Genomic DNA, 16,730 nt, shown 5'->3' on the forward strand with positions numbered 1-16,730 from the left:
TCTGCGAAGAGGAATCTGATGCCGCAAAACTACGAAAAAAGTCAAAAAGACCGAAGTAGCCGCCTAAAGGGAAAGTAGGCGAGGTCTGGAGAAGGGGACTGGTGCCACCAGTGGCGTCCTTAATAAATTTGGTCCAGCTTGGAACCGAAAGGACGTGAACCTTGAAAAGGCAGGCTCGTAAGGGACTTCTTTGATGACTCTTGAGCCAAACAGTGCGACAGCTGGCAACAACATTACTGGGCGCCTGTGCGGCAGAAGACGCGACGTCCAGGGAACAAAATATTCCCCGGCGTGAGTAATCTGGGTGGCAAGTTCCGCCAGCCGGCCTGATGGAGCTCCAGCTTGAATGCCTTAACGGAGTTGTTTAGCCCCTCGGATACAGACTTCGAAACCCAAATAGAAGCCAAGGCTGGGCATTGGGATGATTCGGCAGTTTTGAAAGCTGACTTCACGAAGGATTCCATGATCCTATCGATGGAATCTTTCAGAGCCGCCCACCGGACAGCGTAAGGACTGTGTTGGTGGCAGGTCTAGCAGCCGACGGATCCACAGGGGGAGAGGTCGTTCTCTAACGCCTCTCATTCCGGTTGGCAATGAGATCCGGAGGAAAGAGATCTGGGACTCCAAGACGCTTGTCTCTTTGAGAACGTCTGGTCGAATTTGCTCTTTCTCTGGCCAGAAGCTCCTCGAATTCAGGATGAGGAGCAAATACCTTGGGAGGTAGATTAGACCGTCTAAACGAAACCGCCTGATCTGCGGGTTTCGTAGAAGAATCTTTGATGCCACAGGTCTGATTGGTCGCTCCAATGAGGCTTTGAACCATATCCCTCATGTTAGCGATTTGGTTCGAAACCGGCCCCAAATTATCCTTCGAAGGCGTATCATAGAAAGCCTCGCCTGACTCAGGGAAGGAGGATCGGGAGGACGCCGACTGCAGAGGAGGACCGAGTGTCGAGATGGAGCGAGAAGAAGACTCAGACTGGCATTCCTGTCTGGACCTTTTGCAGCTAGCCTTGGAGGGCTCGGACGGAGCTTCCAGCGACCCGGTGGCTACTGCGGGGGTCTGCAGGGGTAACCGATCCAGCACGGACACCAGGGTTGAGACACCCGTGTTAGATTGGCCACCGATTGAAACAGAGAGGAGGCCCAGCCTGGGATGGGGGTATCACTCTCGGGCAGATTGGCCGGGGGATCCTGGGCGGTAGGCACAATCGGGTTGCTGCAGGAGTAGGAAGACGAGAATGGCCCCCTTTTTGCCCGAGTGGTTAGGGGGCATGGGGGGTGGGGGCAGAGGGGAGTGTCAATCTGCAGAGCAGAGCTACTCACGGTAGACGAAAAACGGGATCCGGAGGACGCTGTTCGGCTTGATAGGATGGGCCTCCGGTAAGAAGTCGTCTTTTAGGCAGGAGGGTGATGTGGGCTCCTGCCGCAAATTGGACTCGATCTGCGGATGTGACCGCGGTATGGGCTCCTGAGATTGAGGTGCATGTAAAGGAGTCCCAAGATGGCGCCGGTGGGCGGAGAGAAGGCGTGCCGCAGTGAAAATGTCGGGCGGGAGAAAAGCCCGCCCGATGAGAGAAGAAAGGGGGCGGAGTCCGGCACCGGAAGTAGGCCCAGGCAGAAGCCGGGGCCTAAATTAGCGATCGGTGACCGGCATGGAAGGGCCGAAGCGGCAAACAGCGCGCCGCAGAAGGCGACAGGCGAGCGGCCGCCCACAGCGGCGGGTGCAGCGCAGCCGCAGGTTCAAAGCGGCGCGGCGGTCCGGCAAGCCGCCACGCCGAGGGAGGACGCGCGGCGCTGCAAGCGGCCAGAGGGACGCAGCTGCAGGGGCTCGACCAGCGACGCGGCGGCCGCCAAAGCCGCCGCGCCGAAAAGAAACGAACGGCCGCATACAGCGGCCGGAGCAGGGAAGCCACAGAGGGCCGAAGCGATGCGGCGTCCGGCAAAGCCGCCGCGCTGAAAGGAAATGAACGGCCGCACACAGCGGCCGGAGCAGGGGAGCCACCGAGGGCCGCGCTGAAGCCGGGGCTGGTTCAGGACCCGAGGCGGAAATGTCCCCCCTGAGCAAGGCCACGCAGACAGCGCGCCCGGACAAGAAGCGGCGCGGCGGTCCGCAAAGGCAGCCGCGCCGGAACAGGGGACAGGGAGGCCGCATCCACGGAAGTGGCGCGGCCGAAAAGAGATGCGACCCGCACCAGAAAACTCCCCAAATAGGAACCCCCTTTTTAGGATCCAGGGAAGCCACAGGGTGGGGAGGGAAAATACTCACCTAAACATCCCACGCCGGTACTAACCTGGAAGGTTTTAGACGTCCGTGGAGCTGGACGTCCTCGTCTCCTCCGACCGACAGGCTCTGGTGGGCGAGTGGGTGGGGGACGGAGCCAGGACCGGACTTCTGAGCACGCTTGTGTGCTAGGATCTTGGTCCTGGAGAGGGATCTATGAGGATACGGGGTGGCAGTACACGCCGTACTCATAGTCCGCATAGTGGGACTACAGGTGTGACTGTTCACCCTGTATCCCTCCGGAAAAACCTGAAAGGTAACGACGCACATTGAGGTAGATAAGGGTCTAATGAAAGACCCGTGTCCACCTCCTACTGACACTAAGCTAAACTGAATATCCTACTTCCTGTCGGTAGGGTGTATACTGCAGAGGAGGAGCTAACTTTTTTATTTGCATAGTGTCAGCCTCCTAGTGGCAGCAGCATACACCCATGGTTCCTGTGTCCCCCAATGAAAGGCGATAGAGAAATAATATCAGCTGGTTGAAGTGATGGCCTACAAAAAGGTGTCTGATTACGAAGGTGCCACACAAGAAACTTCTCATGATGGGTAAAACCAGTGAACTAACTCAAGACCTATGCAACCTTATTGTTGCAAAACCTACTGATGTCATTGGTTACAGAAGAATTTCTAAACTACTGAAGGTTCCAGTGAGCGCTGTTGGGGCCATAATCCGCAAGTGGAAGGAACATGATTTTACCATAAACCGGCCACAACTGGGTGCACACCACAAGATTTCTAAGGTGTGAAAAAAATTATCAGAAGAGTTGTCCAAGAACCACATCTGGAGAGCGAGAAAAAGACCTGGAAACAGGTACAGTTTTTTTTAGAGAAAACTCCTCTGTATGCACGCTCACCTCACAAGACTCCATTGCTGAACAAAAAGCATGTTCAAGACCATTTAAAGTTTGCTCAACAACAGTTAGATAAGTCTGCGAAATACTGGAAAATATACTCTGGTCAGATGAGACCAAAATTGAACTCTTTGGATGCCATAATACACACCATTTTTGGAGGCAAAAGGCTCTACATATAACCGCAAAACACCATACCAACAGTGAGGTTTGGAGGTGGCAACATCATGGTGTGGGGCTGTTACTCAGCATTCTGCACTGACAAACGTCACTTAATTGAAGGAAAGATGAATGGACAAATGTACAGAGACATTCTTGATTCTCGTTCTGCAGGACGGCCTGTGGGTGGTCTGTATGTGGTGCTCTGCTTACATATTCATCCTTATGGGCTTATGACAGGTCACTGATCCTTTAATGACCTGCCCCATATTTTACATACTGCACATACTATTGTGAGGTTACAAAAACATTCAACTTCATCAAAATGGCGGCGCCTGCGCTGTAGCATGATATATGCCTATAATATATAGAATTGGGAGTCCTCAGTGGTTGATACCTTTTAATGGCTAACTGAAAAGATGGTATCACTGAGGACTCTCAATTCTAAATATTTTTCTATCTACTGGCTAACACGGTACCAAGATATATATCTTTCCTGTATTAATATGCCTATATGCATTTATGCTTTATTCCTATATGCTTTATGCCTATACTATTGTGGGGTAGAAAAATATCATCTTCATCAAAATTGCCCCAGCGGCGTTCTGATAGATGCTGCTGCGCAAGCGTCGGCGCCATTTTGCTGGAGAAAATACAAATTTTGTTCTATCAAAATGGCACCGCCTGCGCAGTAGCATCTGTCGCCACCGGCGCCAGCTTGGCTGTAGTTTATTTAAAGTTCACTTTAAATAAATTTCTGTAACCGTGTTCAATACTTTTTCCCTGTGTCCTTTCTCATTATTACACATAACTTAATTTATCAACATCTATGGTTTGATTTCTTTGCCTGTGTGGATTGGATGGGTTGTTACTGACGTCTGAATTTCAGGTCAATAGTGTAAATATATTTACTTAGAAAATTGACGACGTTTTCAATACTTATTTCACCCGTTGATAGGGCTTGTATTTTTACATCTAGCAGTGAATCAAAACAATGTAATTTACTGCTGTTTATAAGTCATACTGCTGCTGTTTTGCAGGCCTTCTAGCTTGATAAATGGCTCCCAACAAATTATAATGCACCCATACAACCAGTATGATGTCCCCTCAGTACCCACACACAGTATGATGTCCCCTCAGTCCCCACACACAGTATGATGTCCCCACACACAGTATGATGTCCCCACACAGTATGATGTCCCCTCAGTGCTCACACACAGCGTGTTGTTCCTTCAATCCCACACACAGCACTTTGTCCCTTCAGTGCCCACACAGAGCTTGTTGTTCCCACACACAGTATGTTGTCCCCTCAGTGCCCACACACAGCATGTTGTCCCTTCAGTGCCCACACACATCAATTTGTCCCCTCAGTGCCCACCCACAGCATGTTTTCCCCTCAGTGCCCACACACAGCATGTTTTCCCCTCAGTGCCCACACACAGCATTTTGTCCCCTCAGTGCCCACACACAGCATTTTGTCCCCTCAGTGCCCACACACAGCTTGTTGTCCCTTCAGTGCCCACACACAGCTTGTTGTCCCTTCAGTGCCCACACACAGCTTGTTGTTCCCACACACAGTTTGTTGTCCTCTCAGTGCCCACACACAGCATGTTGTCGCCTCACTGCCCACACACCGCATGTTGTCGATGTGCTGATAATTAAAAAGGAAAGCCCTAATTCCTTTTCCCTGCTGCTCTAGTTTGTGAGGTGTACTGAGGCTCCGCACATCAGGAGCAATGTAGATACATCACTACATTGCACCTGCTGTGCTTTTAGACGCGCAGGCTCAATGGTGGAGGAAGGTGCTAACCGTTCCCTGTTCCATAATTGTATTCCCCCTTATCTGCTTTCCGAGGATGCAAATACTGATGAAATTGAAACACAGTGTAGGGGGCGGCCACATAGTGCGGGTCACGTCTGTTTTCAGCCCTTACAGCATGTGGCCCTCGGACTGCACTTTGTCAAGGTCTTCTCTAAGTTTTTATGGATGCATTAGAATTCTGGGTTTATAGAGGGGGTCCCATATTCTGGATCCTCATCTCGCATGCGAAGATTGTCTCTCCCGCCATCTAAGTTGTATGACTTTCTTTACACGTCACATCTGTATAAGGCTGAATTGACATCTGCCATTTTGCTGCATGCTTCGTAAAATTAGAACTGAAAAGTTTCTATAATTTTTGCATCACAATCAGCACAGGCGTAGCTGGAGCTAAAGGATTATGAGAATGTAACAGATTGTCGCCAGTTTGCTGCATTGGCCTTATTTTTCTTTTCTCCTATCAGGTGGTGATTGAAAGTAAACTGGAGAAAAAGATCATCTCTCTCATAAATGAGCATAAGAAACTGAACTGTGACTTAGGCACGGTGTCGGGGAGGCTGACGTCTAAGAAATTACAGGTCTGCAGCTCTGGTTGCTACACGCATTACACTTTCTATGTGACGCCACATAAATTCTGTTATGTTACACATTAAAGTAATGGGGTTATCCCACCTGCAGTATTTATCACCTGGCCATAGGATAGATGATAAATATATAACTGGTGTGGGTCCAACCACTGGGACCCCAAAGGATCATGAAAATGGGGGTCCTGTGTTTGCTATGAATCTAGCGGTATTGTCCACTGTCTGTGAGAGAGCGGTGGTCACACTGACATTCACAAACTTTGACTCCCGTTGATCGGACCCCACAACCCCACCAATCATATATTTATCAGCTATCCCTCACATACACAGTAGTTATTTCTCTTGGTACAACCGTTTTTAATAGAGGTCAAAACTTAAAATTAGGATTGCTTCCTGCTTGTATGGGGACATAGCTGCACGAGAGCTTGTTTTTTGATGAATGAGTTCTGAAAAATGCAAAAAAAAAATTCCAAGTGCTGTGAAAAGATAACACCCCCCTCCCCCCCCCCCCATTCCACTATTATTTTTTGGGTTAAGTCTTTATGGCATCTATTGTTCTGTATAAATGACCTAGAACTATGATTCTTCAGGTCAGTACAATTATGCTGACATCAATCGTTTTTTTTTTTCAGTTTTTCGGGATTAAAATAAAAATGTTTTTTGAATTGTCACCTTTTTCTAAAACTTATATTTTTATCTCTTTATCACTTCATTGGGGGGCACAGGTAACCATGGGTGTATGGTGCTGTCGCTAGGAGGCTGATAATGAGCAAAAAAAAAGAGTTAGCTCCTCCTCAGCAGGGTAATCCCACCATCTGGCAGGAAACTCGTCAGTTTTGGTTTAGTGTTGGTAGGAGGCAGACCTGGATCTTTTTCTCCTTAGGTCACCATGTTGTGTTTTATTAATCCTTTGTGTTCTTTTTATGATTTTTATGATTTAAGTTGTGCTGCTGTGATACTATAATTTCCCACGGGATCAATAAAGTGTATCGTATCGTGTTTGTTTTTCAGGTTCTTCTCTTCAGGGTAACAGGGTGTGACTTCTCACCCCGTTTTCCCAAAAATTAGCGACCGAGAGAACATTGTGGTGCTGTCAACATTGTACCCTCTCTGGTTTGCCGGGCAGGACCTTACCCCCTGACTCTTCAAGCGTGTATAGCGGTCGGTCCTTGCCTGTTCCCCGCCCCAGTCCTCGGAGCTTGTCGGGAGGACGATGCTGGTCACTTCTCAGTGACCCTCCCCCCTCAGGATCAACACTGATGGTGTGGAAAGGGGAAAGCCTTTTCCCAGTGACCTCCTCCTCACCTGGGGGCTCGTGATGCTATTTCTTTGTCCACAGTCCATCTTCAAGGCGGTGGGAGGCATCAGTAAAAATAGAGGAGAACCCAGCTCCTCTCCTCTTTCCTTGGCACTCTGGGCCTCCACTTTGTTCATCTCCCCATTCGCACGCTAACCCTCCTGTGGGTGCGCTTGTTTCATTTCCCACAGCGCAGGCTTTTCTGTGCGCCTGGTCTGGGCCCACCCCTCCCTTCTCCTTTACCCTGCCTTCGGTGGTGTTACATCTCCAGCCACAGCTCCACAGCGTGGTTTTCTGCATGACCTGTTTCTTCCCAATAGGCGAACAGACCAACTCAGACTAGGTTCTCTGCATCCAGGACCGGGTAGGCTCTGTCCAGGCTGTTTGTTTTCTTCCCTCCTAGGCTTAGCCCTCCTCACCAACCCTAAGCCTATACATATGCACAGACCTAGGGAATCTCATTCCCGTGCCTCTACCCTATCATCCACTACGCCTGGGACCTCTGCAAAAAGAAGTGGTCAGGCCTCGGCTTTCTGCCTAAATTGCAGCCCTTCCACCATCGGGTCTTCCTTTTCTCCTTCCACATCCTGCAGGATGCCCTCGTTATTTCACTCCACTGAGGTGACCCCAGGGTCTGACCTTGATTTCGAATCAGAATCTGATCCTAAAGGTACCTTCACACTGAACAACTTAACAACGATATTGCTAGCGATCCGTGACATTGCAGCGTCCTTGATAGCGATATCGTTGTGTTTGACACGCAGCAGCTATCTGGATCCTGCTGTGACATCGTTGGTCGGAGCAGAAAGGCCAGAACTTTATTTTGTCGCTGGATCTCCCGCAGACATCGCTGAATCGGCCTGTGTGACGCCGATTCAGCGATGTCTTCAGTGGTAACCAGGGTAAACATCGGGCTAAGCAGCGCAGGGCCGCGCTTAGTAACTCGATGTTTACCCTGGTTACCATTGTAAATGTAAAAAAACCAAACAGTACATACTTACATTCCGGTGTCTGTCCCCCGCCCTCAGCTTCCCGCACTGACTGTGAGCGCCGGCCGGCCGTAAAGCACAGCGGTGACGTCACCGCTCTGCTTTACGGCCGGCCGGCGCTCACAGTCAGTGCGGGAAGCTGAGGCCGGGGGACAGACACCGGAATGTAAGTATGTACTGTTTTTTTTTTTTTTACATTTACAATGGTAACCAGGGTAAACATCGGGTTACTAAGTGCGGCCCTGTGCTTAGTAACCCAATGTTTACCCTGGTTACCAGGGGACTTCGGCATCGTTGGTAACTGGAGAGCTGTCTGTGTGACAGCTCCCCAGTGACCACACAGCGACGAAACAGCGACGCTGCAGCGATCGGCATCATTGCCTATATCGTTGCAGCGTCGCTTAATGTGACGGTACCTTAACATGGACCAAACTTCCAAACTCGGGCCTAGGGCTTCTTATCAGCGGCCAAGTCTGTGAAACTGGCTAATCTTGTGGACCAGATTGTCCACGCGGGTAAATATTTGCTCTCGACGTCTGACGCCGCAGGCTGTTCTGCCGTGTTACTAACAATATTGTAGCCATATAGAGAGTTCTCTGGCTCAAGGCCTGGAATGCGGACCTGTCTTCCAAAAAGTCTTACTAATCTCCCCTTCCAAGGATCACAACTCTTTGGGTCTAAGCTGGATCAGCTCATCTCGCACGCCACTGATGGTAAGCATACCTCTTCCCCAGCCTATGCCTAAACATCCATTCAACAGGAGATGTTCTCTTCAGTTTTGCCCCTTTCGTTATTTCTCATCTCCTGGGACCTTCTCTCTGCCAGACCAGTCTCCTGCTCAGCCAGACAGATGGAAGCCATCCTTCAAACCTCCTCTGCATGGTATCCAAAGGATTACGCTGCCAAGCCCTCAGGATCTCGATCCAATAGATTCTCTTCTACCTAATAGGTCACCTCCACCTGATAATCCTCTCAGGGTGGGTGGCTGTCTTTATTAGGACGCGCGGCTTTCCTTAGTCGACCATGCCTAGGTCAGGGAAAACGTTACCACAGGCTACAAGATAGAATTTTCTTCCCTCCCACGCAGATGCTTTTTCATGTCCCATCCTCCAAGGGTTTCTGCCCAAGTCCCCGGTTTCTTTCAAGCCATCGCCTTTCTCCTCCAGGCAGGGGTCATCGTACCTATTTCCTCATAAGAATGCTTCTCAGGTTTGTATTCTAACCTCTTTCTGGTTCCAAAGAAGGGTGGCTCAATCCGTCCAGTCCTGGATCTCAAGCTACTAAACCGGCGGGTGTGCTTCTGTCATTGCAGGATGGAATTCCTCTGCTTCATGATTGCCTCTATGGAACCCGAGGAGTTCCTCTACTTGGTGGACATCTAGGATGCCTATCTCCACATTCCGATTTCTGTGAGGCATCAGATGTTTCTCCACTTCGCGGTCCAGGGCGAACACTATCAGTTCACAGCTCTCCCATTACGACTGGCCTCTGCCCCCAAAGTGTTTATGAAGGTTATGGTGGCCGTCATGGCCATTCTTCGCTCCAAGGAGATAGTAATCATCCCCTACCTGGACGACCTCCTGGTCATGGGCTCGTCATTTCAAGACTATTGCCAAAGTCTTCATATCACCCTGGACAATCTTACCTGTTTAGACTGGGTTGTTAACACAGTGAAATCATCTCTGATCTCAGGCCAGCACCTAGTTTTCCTAGGCTTGAACAACTGGGCATTCAACTTCCTAAGTCGTCAGGGACTCTCCTCAGGAAAGTGGTCCCTCAACCCCTCTGTGTTTGAACAGATCCGTGAGAGGTGGGGTACTCCTAACAGCGATCTAATGGTGTCTCAGATTAATTCCATGGTCTCAGTTTCAACTTCCGCACTTTCTTCCACCTCTTCTCTTGATCCCCGGACTCATCCAGAAGATCAAGGCAGAAGGAGTTTGTCATCTTAGTGGATCCAGACTGGCCCAGAAGAGCCTGGTTTGCAGTTAGTTAACCTACTCACAGATGTACACTGGAAACTCCCAGACCGCCAGACCTACACTCTCAGGGTCCCTTCTTCCACCAGAATTCTCGGTCTCTCAGTTTAATGGCATGACCTTTGAAGCCACAGTCCTGAGGCGGAGTCAGACTTCTTGTCCCAGGTCATACAGGTGATGATGAGGGCAAGGAAACCTTCATCCTCACAAATTTAGTATTGGACCTGGAAGGCCTTCTCTCGCTGGTGTGAAGGCAGCCACACAAGCCGCATGTCTTTTTCCCTTTCTAGCATTGTGGCATTCTTACAATCAGGGCTAGAATCCAGTTTGCTTCTTAGTACCCTATATGGTCAGGTTTCTGCGCTCTCAATTCTGTTTCATCAGAATTTGGCCTCATGTCCCCAGATCAAGATTTTCCTTCAAGGAGTTGCTTGCCTAGCGCCACCGTATTGTCTCCCTGTGGATTCGTAGAACCTTAATCTAGTTTTTGAGTGTCCTTCAAGGATCCCCCTTCTAAGGCTACGTTCACATTTGCGTTGTTGTGTGCTGCGTCGGCGACGCAACGCACGCAAAAACGCAGCAAAACGCTGCATTTTGTGACGCATGCGTTCATTTTTATAGCACAAAAAAATGCAACAAGCAGCGCCCTGACGCTTGCGCCCAAAAAACGCATGCGTCACAAAACGCAACAAAACGCATGTCCATGCGCCCCCCATGTTAAATATAGGGGTGCATGGCGCATGCGTCGCCGCGGTTGCGCCCGACGCATCGCAAATGTGAACGTAGCCTTACCCATTCAGGACTGGAATGTGGCTTTTTGGTTGCAATCACTTTCATCAGCTGGGTCTCAGAATTAGCAGCTCTCTCTTGAAGCTCTCCTTTCCTCATTCTCCACCAGGGTAAGGTGGTCCTACTACCAGTTCCTTAATTCCTACCTAAGGTAGTCTCCCCGTTCCATATCAACAATGACATTGTTTTTCCTCCCTTTTGCCTGTTTCCAGTCCATCCCCTGGAAATGACAAGGATGCCTTGTTTGTCATTATCGGCGACACCCTGCCTCCAAGTCTGCTATCGCCCCCTGGATCCAATCGGCTATACTGGAAGCTGACCGAATTAAGAATAGTCTACGCTCTCCAGGAGATAAAGATCATAGCATACATGTTGAATGTGTTCATAGATGTCCAAGCATCCAGTGCATGCATATGCTGAGCCTATGTGTATCATATATTTTTTTCAGAGGATACTCCAGTAATAGCAGCAGTCCAAACAACGGCTGGCACTCACCTCTTCTTAAAAGAATTGCTTTATTGATCCAGTTGTATAAAAGGCATGAAAAATGGTTGAACACAACAGCACAAGAATTTAAAGGGCAGAAAAGAAATATCTGCTGCGCTCTCAGGCAACATGTTTCAGACCTTCATGGTCTGTTGTCAAGGTCTGAAACGTTGCCTGAGAGCACAGGGGATATTTCTTTTCTGTACTTTTAATCTTTGTGCTGTTGTGTTCAACCATTTCTTTTGCCTTTTATACTAATGGATCAATAAAGCAATTATTTTAAGATGTGAGTGTCGGCTATCATTTGGACTGTTATTTTTTCACTTAATGGAATTTCCTAAGAACACACTGAAAATGTAAGCCTTGCTCTATATGTTGTTTTTTGGTTTTTTTTACTATGGGTTCACATCTCTGCTTTAGGCATGTGTAGTAATCTTTAAAAAAAAAAAACAGATAAAAGAAATTGTAGCATACTGTGTTTTTTTTTTTTTGCTAGGATTTGTATTCGGCCTTACAGGAGTTTAATTTCAAGGCAGAACACATTGAAGATGCCATGTCCAATGCTGTGCTGTATGGCGGAGATCTGCATTCTGCACTGGACTGGCTTTGCCTGAACCTACAGGACGGTATGAATAGCACTTTATTGTGCAAAACTTGGTTCTAAAGTTTTGACCACAAGGTCGTTTCAGCAGAAGACATAGAGCGTTTTGGTCTCAGTTCATTTTAGGTCCATATATTGCTTACCATAAACTTCCAAGAACGTGTTTTTCTGCCGTCCTTTATTTGGATCCTTTCCCAATTTGTGAAGAAATGCACCAAGCTATATACCTACAGGATATAGTACCACCTCTTTCCTTTCACAGATGCGTTGCCTGATGGCTTCTGTCAGCAGTTTGTGGAGGAAGAGAAAAAAGTTAGAGAAAAGTTTCATCCCACATCACATCAGTCAGTTCGTGACAATGTGGGCAGCTGTGGTAAATCGGCTGATCCACCTTTGAAGGTAAGTGGTTGATGTTGCAAAGCATGAAAATTAATGGCAAAAGGTAAAAATCTTAATTTAAAATTTTTGGGATGCTGCTCCACACTGGCTGTGTCACAGAAGCGAGCTCCTTCCACTGAGCGCAGCGACCAGAGTTAACTTCTGTTAACACTGCTGTTTAACTTCTGACCGTGTCATTTCTTGGAGCAATCCAGGTGGAAGGCTTTTCGAGCACCCATCACCCCTTAGTGCTTATGGGAAGGCACCAAATTCTCTTTTGCTGCCATCTATGTACTCCATTATTTTTACTTTATCTTGCAAAATGGAAGTACTGCCGTATACAGACTGAAAATGTAAAGGTAAAAAAAATTAAAAACAAGCCTGGAACTGCCTCTAAAAAAGAGATATTGCTGTATCTATAAAAGTTTAATATAGCAACATATCAAATTAATTAACCCATATGGTAACTGACGTAAAGAGAAAAAAATAAACCGAAACTTTACAATTGCTGTTTTTCAGTTGTTGCACTTTCCATAAAAAATGTATTAAAAAGCAATCAAAATGTTGTATGTACCACACAATGGTGCAAATGATTAAGTTAGCTCACCACTGAAGGAAAAAAGGAGCCCTAACACAGCTCCATCTTGAGAAAAATAAAAAAATGTTATGAGATGTGAAAAATGACGAGCGCTCATATGGCTCTATCATGTGTGGAAAGGAATGAGAGACGCAAATGAGGAAAGTAAAGTTATAAAAATAACTTTTATGTCTGATATCAGTAATAAATATTCCCAGGAATCATATACGATACCTATTGATATAAATGATTTTTTTTTTAAATTTTTTGCAGGCCAGTAACGATAAGAAGGAAATGAGCATGAAAGAGTGGATTCTCCGGTATGCGGAGCAGAGCAGTGATGAGGAGGAAGAGCTGGATCTTAGGAAAGACCCTGAGATCGAGACGTTTGACCCTGTAGGTGACCACATACCCAGCATGGTGCAGGCACATGTGCACCCAGTGTGTTAAATTTGCAGTAATAGACTTTCTTTCTCGCTTCATTGGGGGACACAGGTAACCATGGGTGTATGCTGCTGTCACTAGGAGGCAAGTAAAGAAAAATAACTCCTCCCCGGCAGTATACACCCTCCATCAGGCACCAGGCAACTCCGTTTTTGCTGAGTGTCTGTAGGAGGCAGACCTGGATCTAACACCAGATCCGCATTTCTTTTTCTTTCATGGATTGTGTGTGTTTATTAATCTTTTTCCCTTTCGCTTTAGATACACTTCTGGGGGTTACAGGGTGTAGTTCTTCTCACCCTGATTCCCCGCATTAAGCGACCGAGAGAGCAGTGTGATATCACCCACATCGCACCCTCTCGGATCCGCTGGGCAGGACTTTGTTTCATGTCACCATGTCACCCTGGGGTGTTCATGTTTACTTTCGGTGGCCAGTCCTTGCCTTTTTTTTTCCCCCCTCATCCCCCTCCTCGGAGTGGGCTGAGAGGAAGACGGTGGTCACCTGTGGCTACCTCCCCCCTTTTAAGGGGTTGACACCGTCTTTTGCGCCGGTTGATATAGCGCGGGAAGGAGGACCACATTTCTGCCATCAAGGGATCCTGATGCGTTCCTCATCTTCAAGTAGGAAGATCTTCAAGCAACAGCAGCACCCCCCCACCCCACCCCCCTTCCCCAGTCTCTGTATCGTCGCAATCTCCATGCAGGGGCACTTAACCTTATTATCCAGCAGCACTCGCCGCTGCACGGGCGCTCTGTTACCGTGCTAGGGGATTTGGGGGCCATCATGCGCTCTTTTATTAAAATCTCGCGCCTCTTTCCTCGCAGCGCGCGTTTTCCACCATATTCCTTTCCGGCAAGTCTCTACCCTGGGAGGCCGCGCCCCTTCTTCTTCCTCGTTCCTAGCGCTGGACAGACCTCACTTGCAGCCCAGTGCTGGTTTTGGCCGCACTCCAGCGGGCCACACCCCGCTTTTCCCTGCCGACATATTGGACGCTTGGTTTCTCTTCAGCCGGCCACGCCCCACTGTTTGGCACATTCTCTGGACGAGCAGACGCTCGCAGCCCGCTCTTTTCCGGCCAGCTGCCTTCTGTGCATCACGTACTCTGGAATACCTCACCATAGGTGGGGAACACAGTGTAACTGCGCTTTTGCCAGGTCTGTAGATTTTTTTGCTATTCTCCATCCCCAGCTGATTTTCCTCCAGGCAACATCGCTTGCTGGCATATTGCTTCAGGTACCTTTTTCACTCTACCTATGCCCAACCCTGCAGGGGCACCCCGGCTATATTCCTATGGTAATTCACTACGCTTGTGCCCGCTGTGAGAAAAAGTGGGCTTCAGGCCAGCCGTCACCTTTCTGTACGTCCTGCAGTCCTTCCATCATGTCTGTCTCTCAGGAGGCCCCTAATGCTCGTGATGAGTGCACTCCCCCTCCCCCGGAGTGGGCGGTTGCAATGTCTCAGTCAGTCTCCGACCTGACTAAAGTGTCTCAGTCCCTGGTTCAGGTACTAGAACGTATTCCACTGCTGACTACTGCCACCAGTGCCACGAACGCTTCTCGCAGCGATTCGCTCGCACCTGTCCAAGACCCTCACAGGGGCAGACTTGAGAAAAGAACCAGAAAGCGTTTTGTGTCTAGTTCTTCATCCCCTTCTCTGGATCCAACTGCGTCAGCCGGAATACCGCTCTCTACCCGTTCCCCCTCTTCACAGGCGGATTTCGGGTCAGATGTATCCTCTCAGTTGGATTCTGACTCAGATCCAGATCAGACTTCCGCAACGCAGGATATGGTTGACAGCCTTATCTCAGCCATTATTCAAACGCTTGAGCTTAAGGAGGAAGAGGCAACTTCTCAGGACATCTCCGTTTCTTTCAAACAGATGAAGCGTCCTTTCTAGAGTTTTTCCCAATCATAAGGAATTTGATAACACTACGTTTAGACACTGGGAACACCCTGGTAAACGTTTTCCAGGGAGGAAACGTTAAAGGGAACCTGTCACCCCGTTTTTTGAGATTGAGCTATAAATACTGTTAAATAGGGCCTGCGCTGTGTGTTCCTATAGTGTATGTAGTGTACCCCGATTCCCCATGTATGCTGAGAAATAACTTACCAAAGTCGCCGTTTTCGCCTGTCAATCAGGCTGGTCAGGTCGGGAGGGCGTGGTGACATCGCTGGTTCTTCCTCAGCTTTACGTTGGTGGCGTAGTGGCGAAGACACAGCGCGCGATCTGCGCTGTCATCCCTTTCGTCGGTGGGGGCGGCCATCTTCCTGGGGCCGCGCGTGCGCAGATCGAGTGCTCTGCTGCACGGGGCTTCAGGAAAATGGCCGCGGGATGCCGCGCGTGCGCATTAGAGATCGCGGCGGCCATTTTCCCAAAGCCGAGATGCGAACTCGGCTTTGGGAAAATGGCCGCCGCGATCTCTAATGCGCACGCGCGGCATCCCGCGGCCATTTTCCTGAAGCCCCGTGCAGCAGAGCACTCGATCTGCGCACGCGCGGCCCCAGGAAGATGGCCGCCCCCACCGACGAAAGGGATGACAGCGCAGATCGCGCGCTGTGTCTTCACCACTACGCCACTACGCCACCAACGTAAAGCTGAGGAAGAACCAGCGATGTCACCACGCCCTCCCGACCTGACCAGCCTGATTGACAGGCGAAAACGGCGACTTTGGTAAGTTATTTCTCAGCATACATGGGGAATCGGGGTACACTACATACACTATAGGAACACACAGCGCAGACCCTATTTAACAGTATTTATAGCTCAATCTCAAAAAACGGGGTGACAGGTTCCCTTTAAGACATTTTATACCCGTTTGCTGCAGACCTTGTTAGCAAATGGTCCGAATCTCCTAAGGTAGATCCACCTGTGTTTAGATTATCCTCCCAGACAGTGCTGTCCATTCCTGACATGTCGTCTTTAAAGGACTCCTCGGACAGACAAATTGAGGCTCTAACCAAATCAGCCTTTGAAGTTTCTGGTACCTCTCTGCCTCAATTTCGCCTCTACCTGGGTGGCGAAAGCGGTGTCAGCCAGGGCCAAAACCCTACGCAGAGACATTGTAGCTTCGGCTCCCACACAGGAGCTAGCGGATTTAGCTGATCAGATTTCACTGGCTGGAAAGTACCTTCTGAATGTTTCTCTGGATGCGGCTGCTTGCTCTGCAAGGGCAAACAGCAATATTGTCGCCATTCGCCGTGTCCACGGCTGAAGGCGTGGAACGCAGATCCTGCTTCCAAAAAATCCCTCACAGGTCTGCCATTCCAGGGATCCAGGCTCTTTGGAGCGCAGCTAGACCAGATGATCTCGGACGCCATGGGTGGTAAGAGCACTTCTCTTCTGCAATCTAAGCCTAGGTGTCCCTTCAAAAGAAAGGGACCCCATTACTTTCGCCCTTTTCGCTCCTTCGAATCCTCGAAATCTTTCCAGGGTGGGAGGCAGGCTTCTTCTGTTCACAGAGCCTTGGTTATCGGTGATCGACGACGCCTGGGT

General features: G+C 49.0%; 1 protein-coding gene across 2 annotated transcripts in view; it reads left to right on the forward strand.

Annotated features, from left to right (window-relative positions):
* The window catches only part of DHX29 (DExH-box helicase 29), an 85,899-nt gene that overhangs the window by 11,342 nt on the left and 57,827 nt on the right, over positions 1 to 16,730 (forward strand). For both annotated transcript variants that reach the window (XM_069748326.1, XM_069748334.1), the window contains exons 4-7: positions 5,581 to 5,694; positions 11,737 to 11,866; positions 12,104 to 12,240; positions 13,070 to 13,192. In XM_069748326.1, coding sequence (XP_069604427.1) covers positions 5,581 to 5,694; positions 11,737 to 11,866; positions 12,104 to 12,240; positions 13,070 to 13,192 — 504 coding nt within the window. The remainder of the gene's footprint in view (positions 1 to 5,580; positions 5,695 to 11,736; positions 11,867 to 12,103; positions 12,241 to 13,069; positions 13,193 to 16,730) is intronic.

Source organism: Ranitomeya imitator, chromosome 1 (genome assembly GCF_032444005.1).
Source record: "Ranitomeya imitator isolate aRanImi1 chromosome 1, aRanImi1.pri, whole genome shotgun sequence".
In the NCBI taxonomy this organism is placed as follows: Eukaryota; Metazoa; Chordata; class Amphibia; order Anura; family Dendrobatidae; genus Ranitomeya; species Ranitomeya imitator.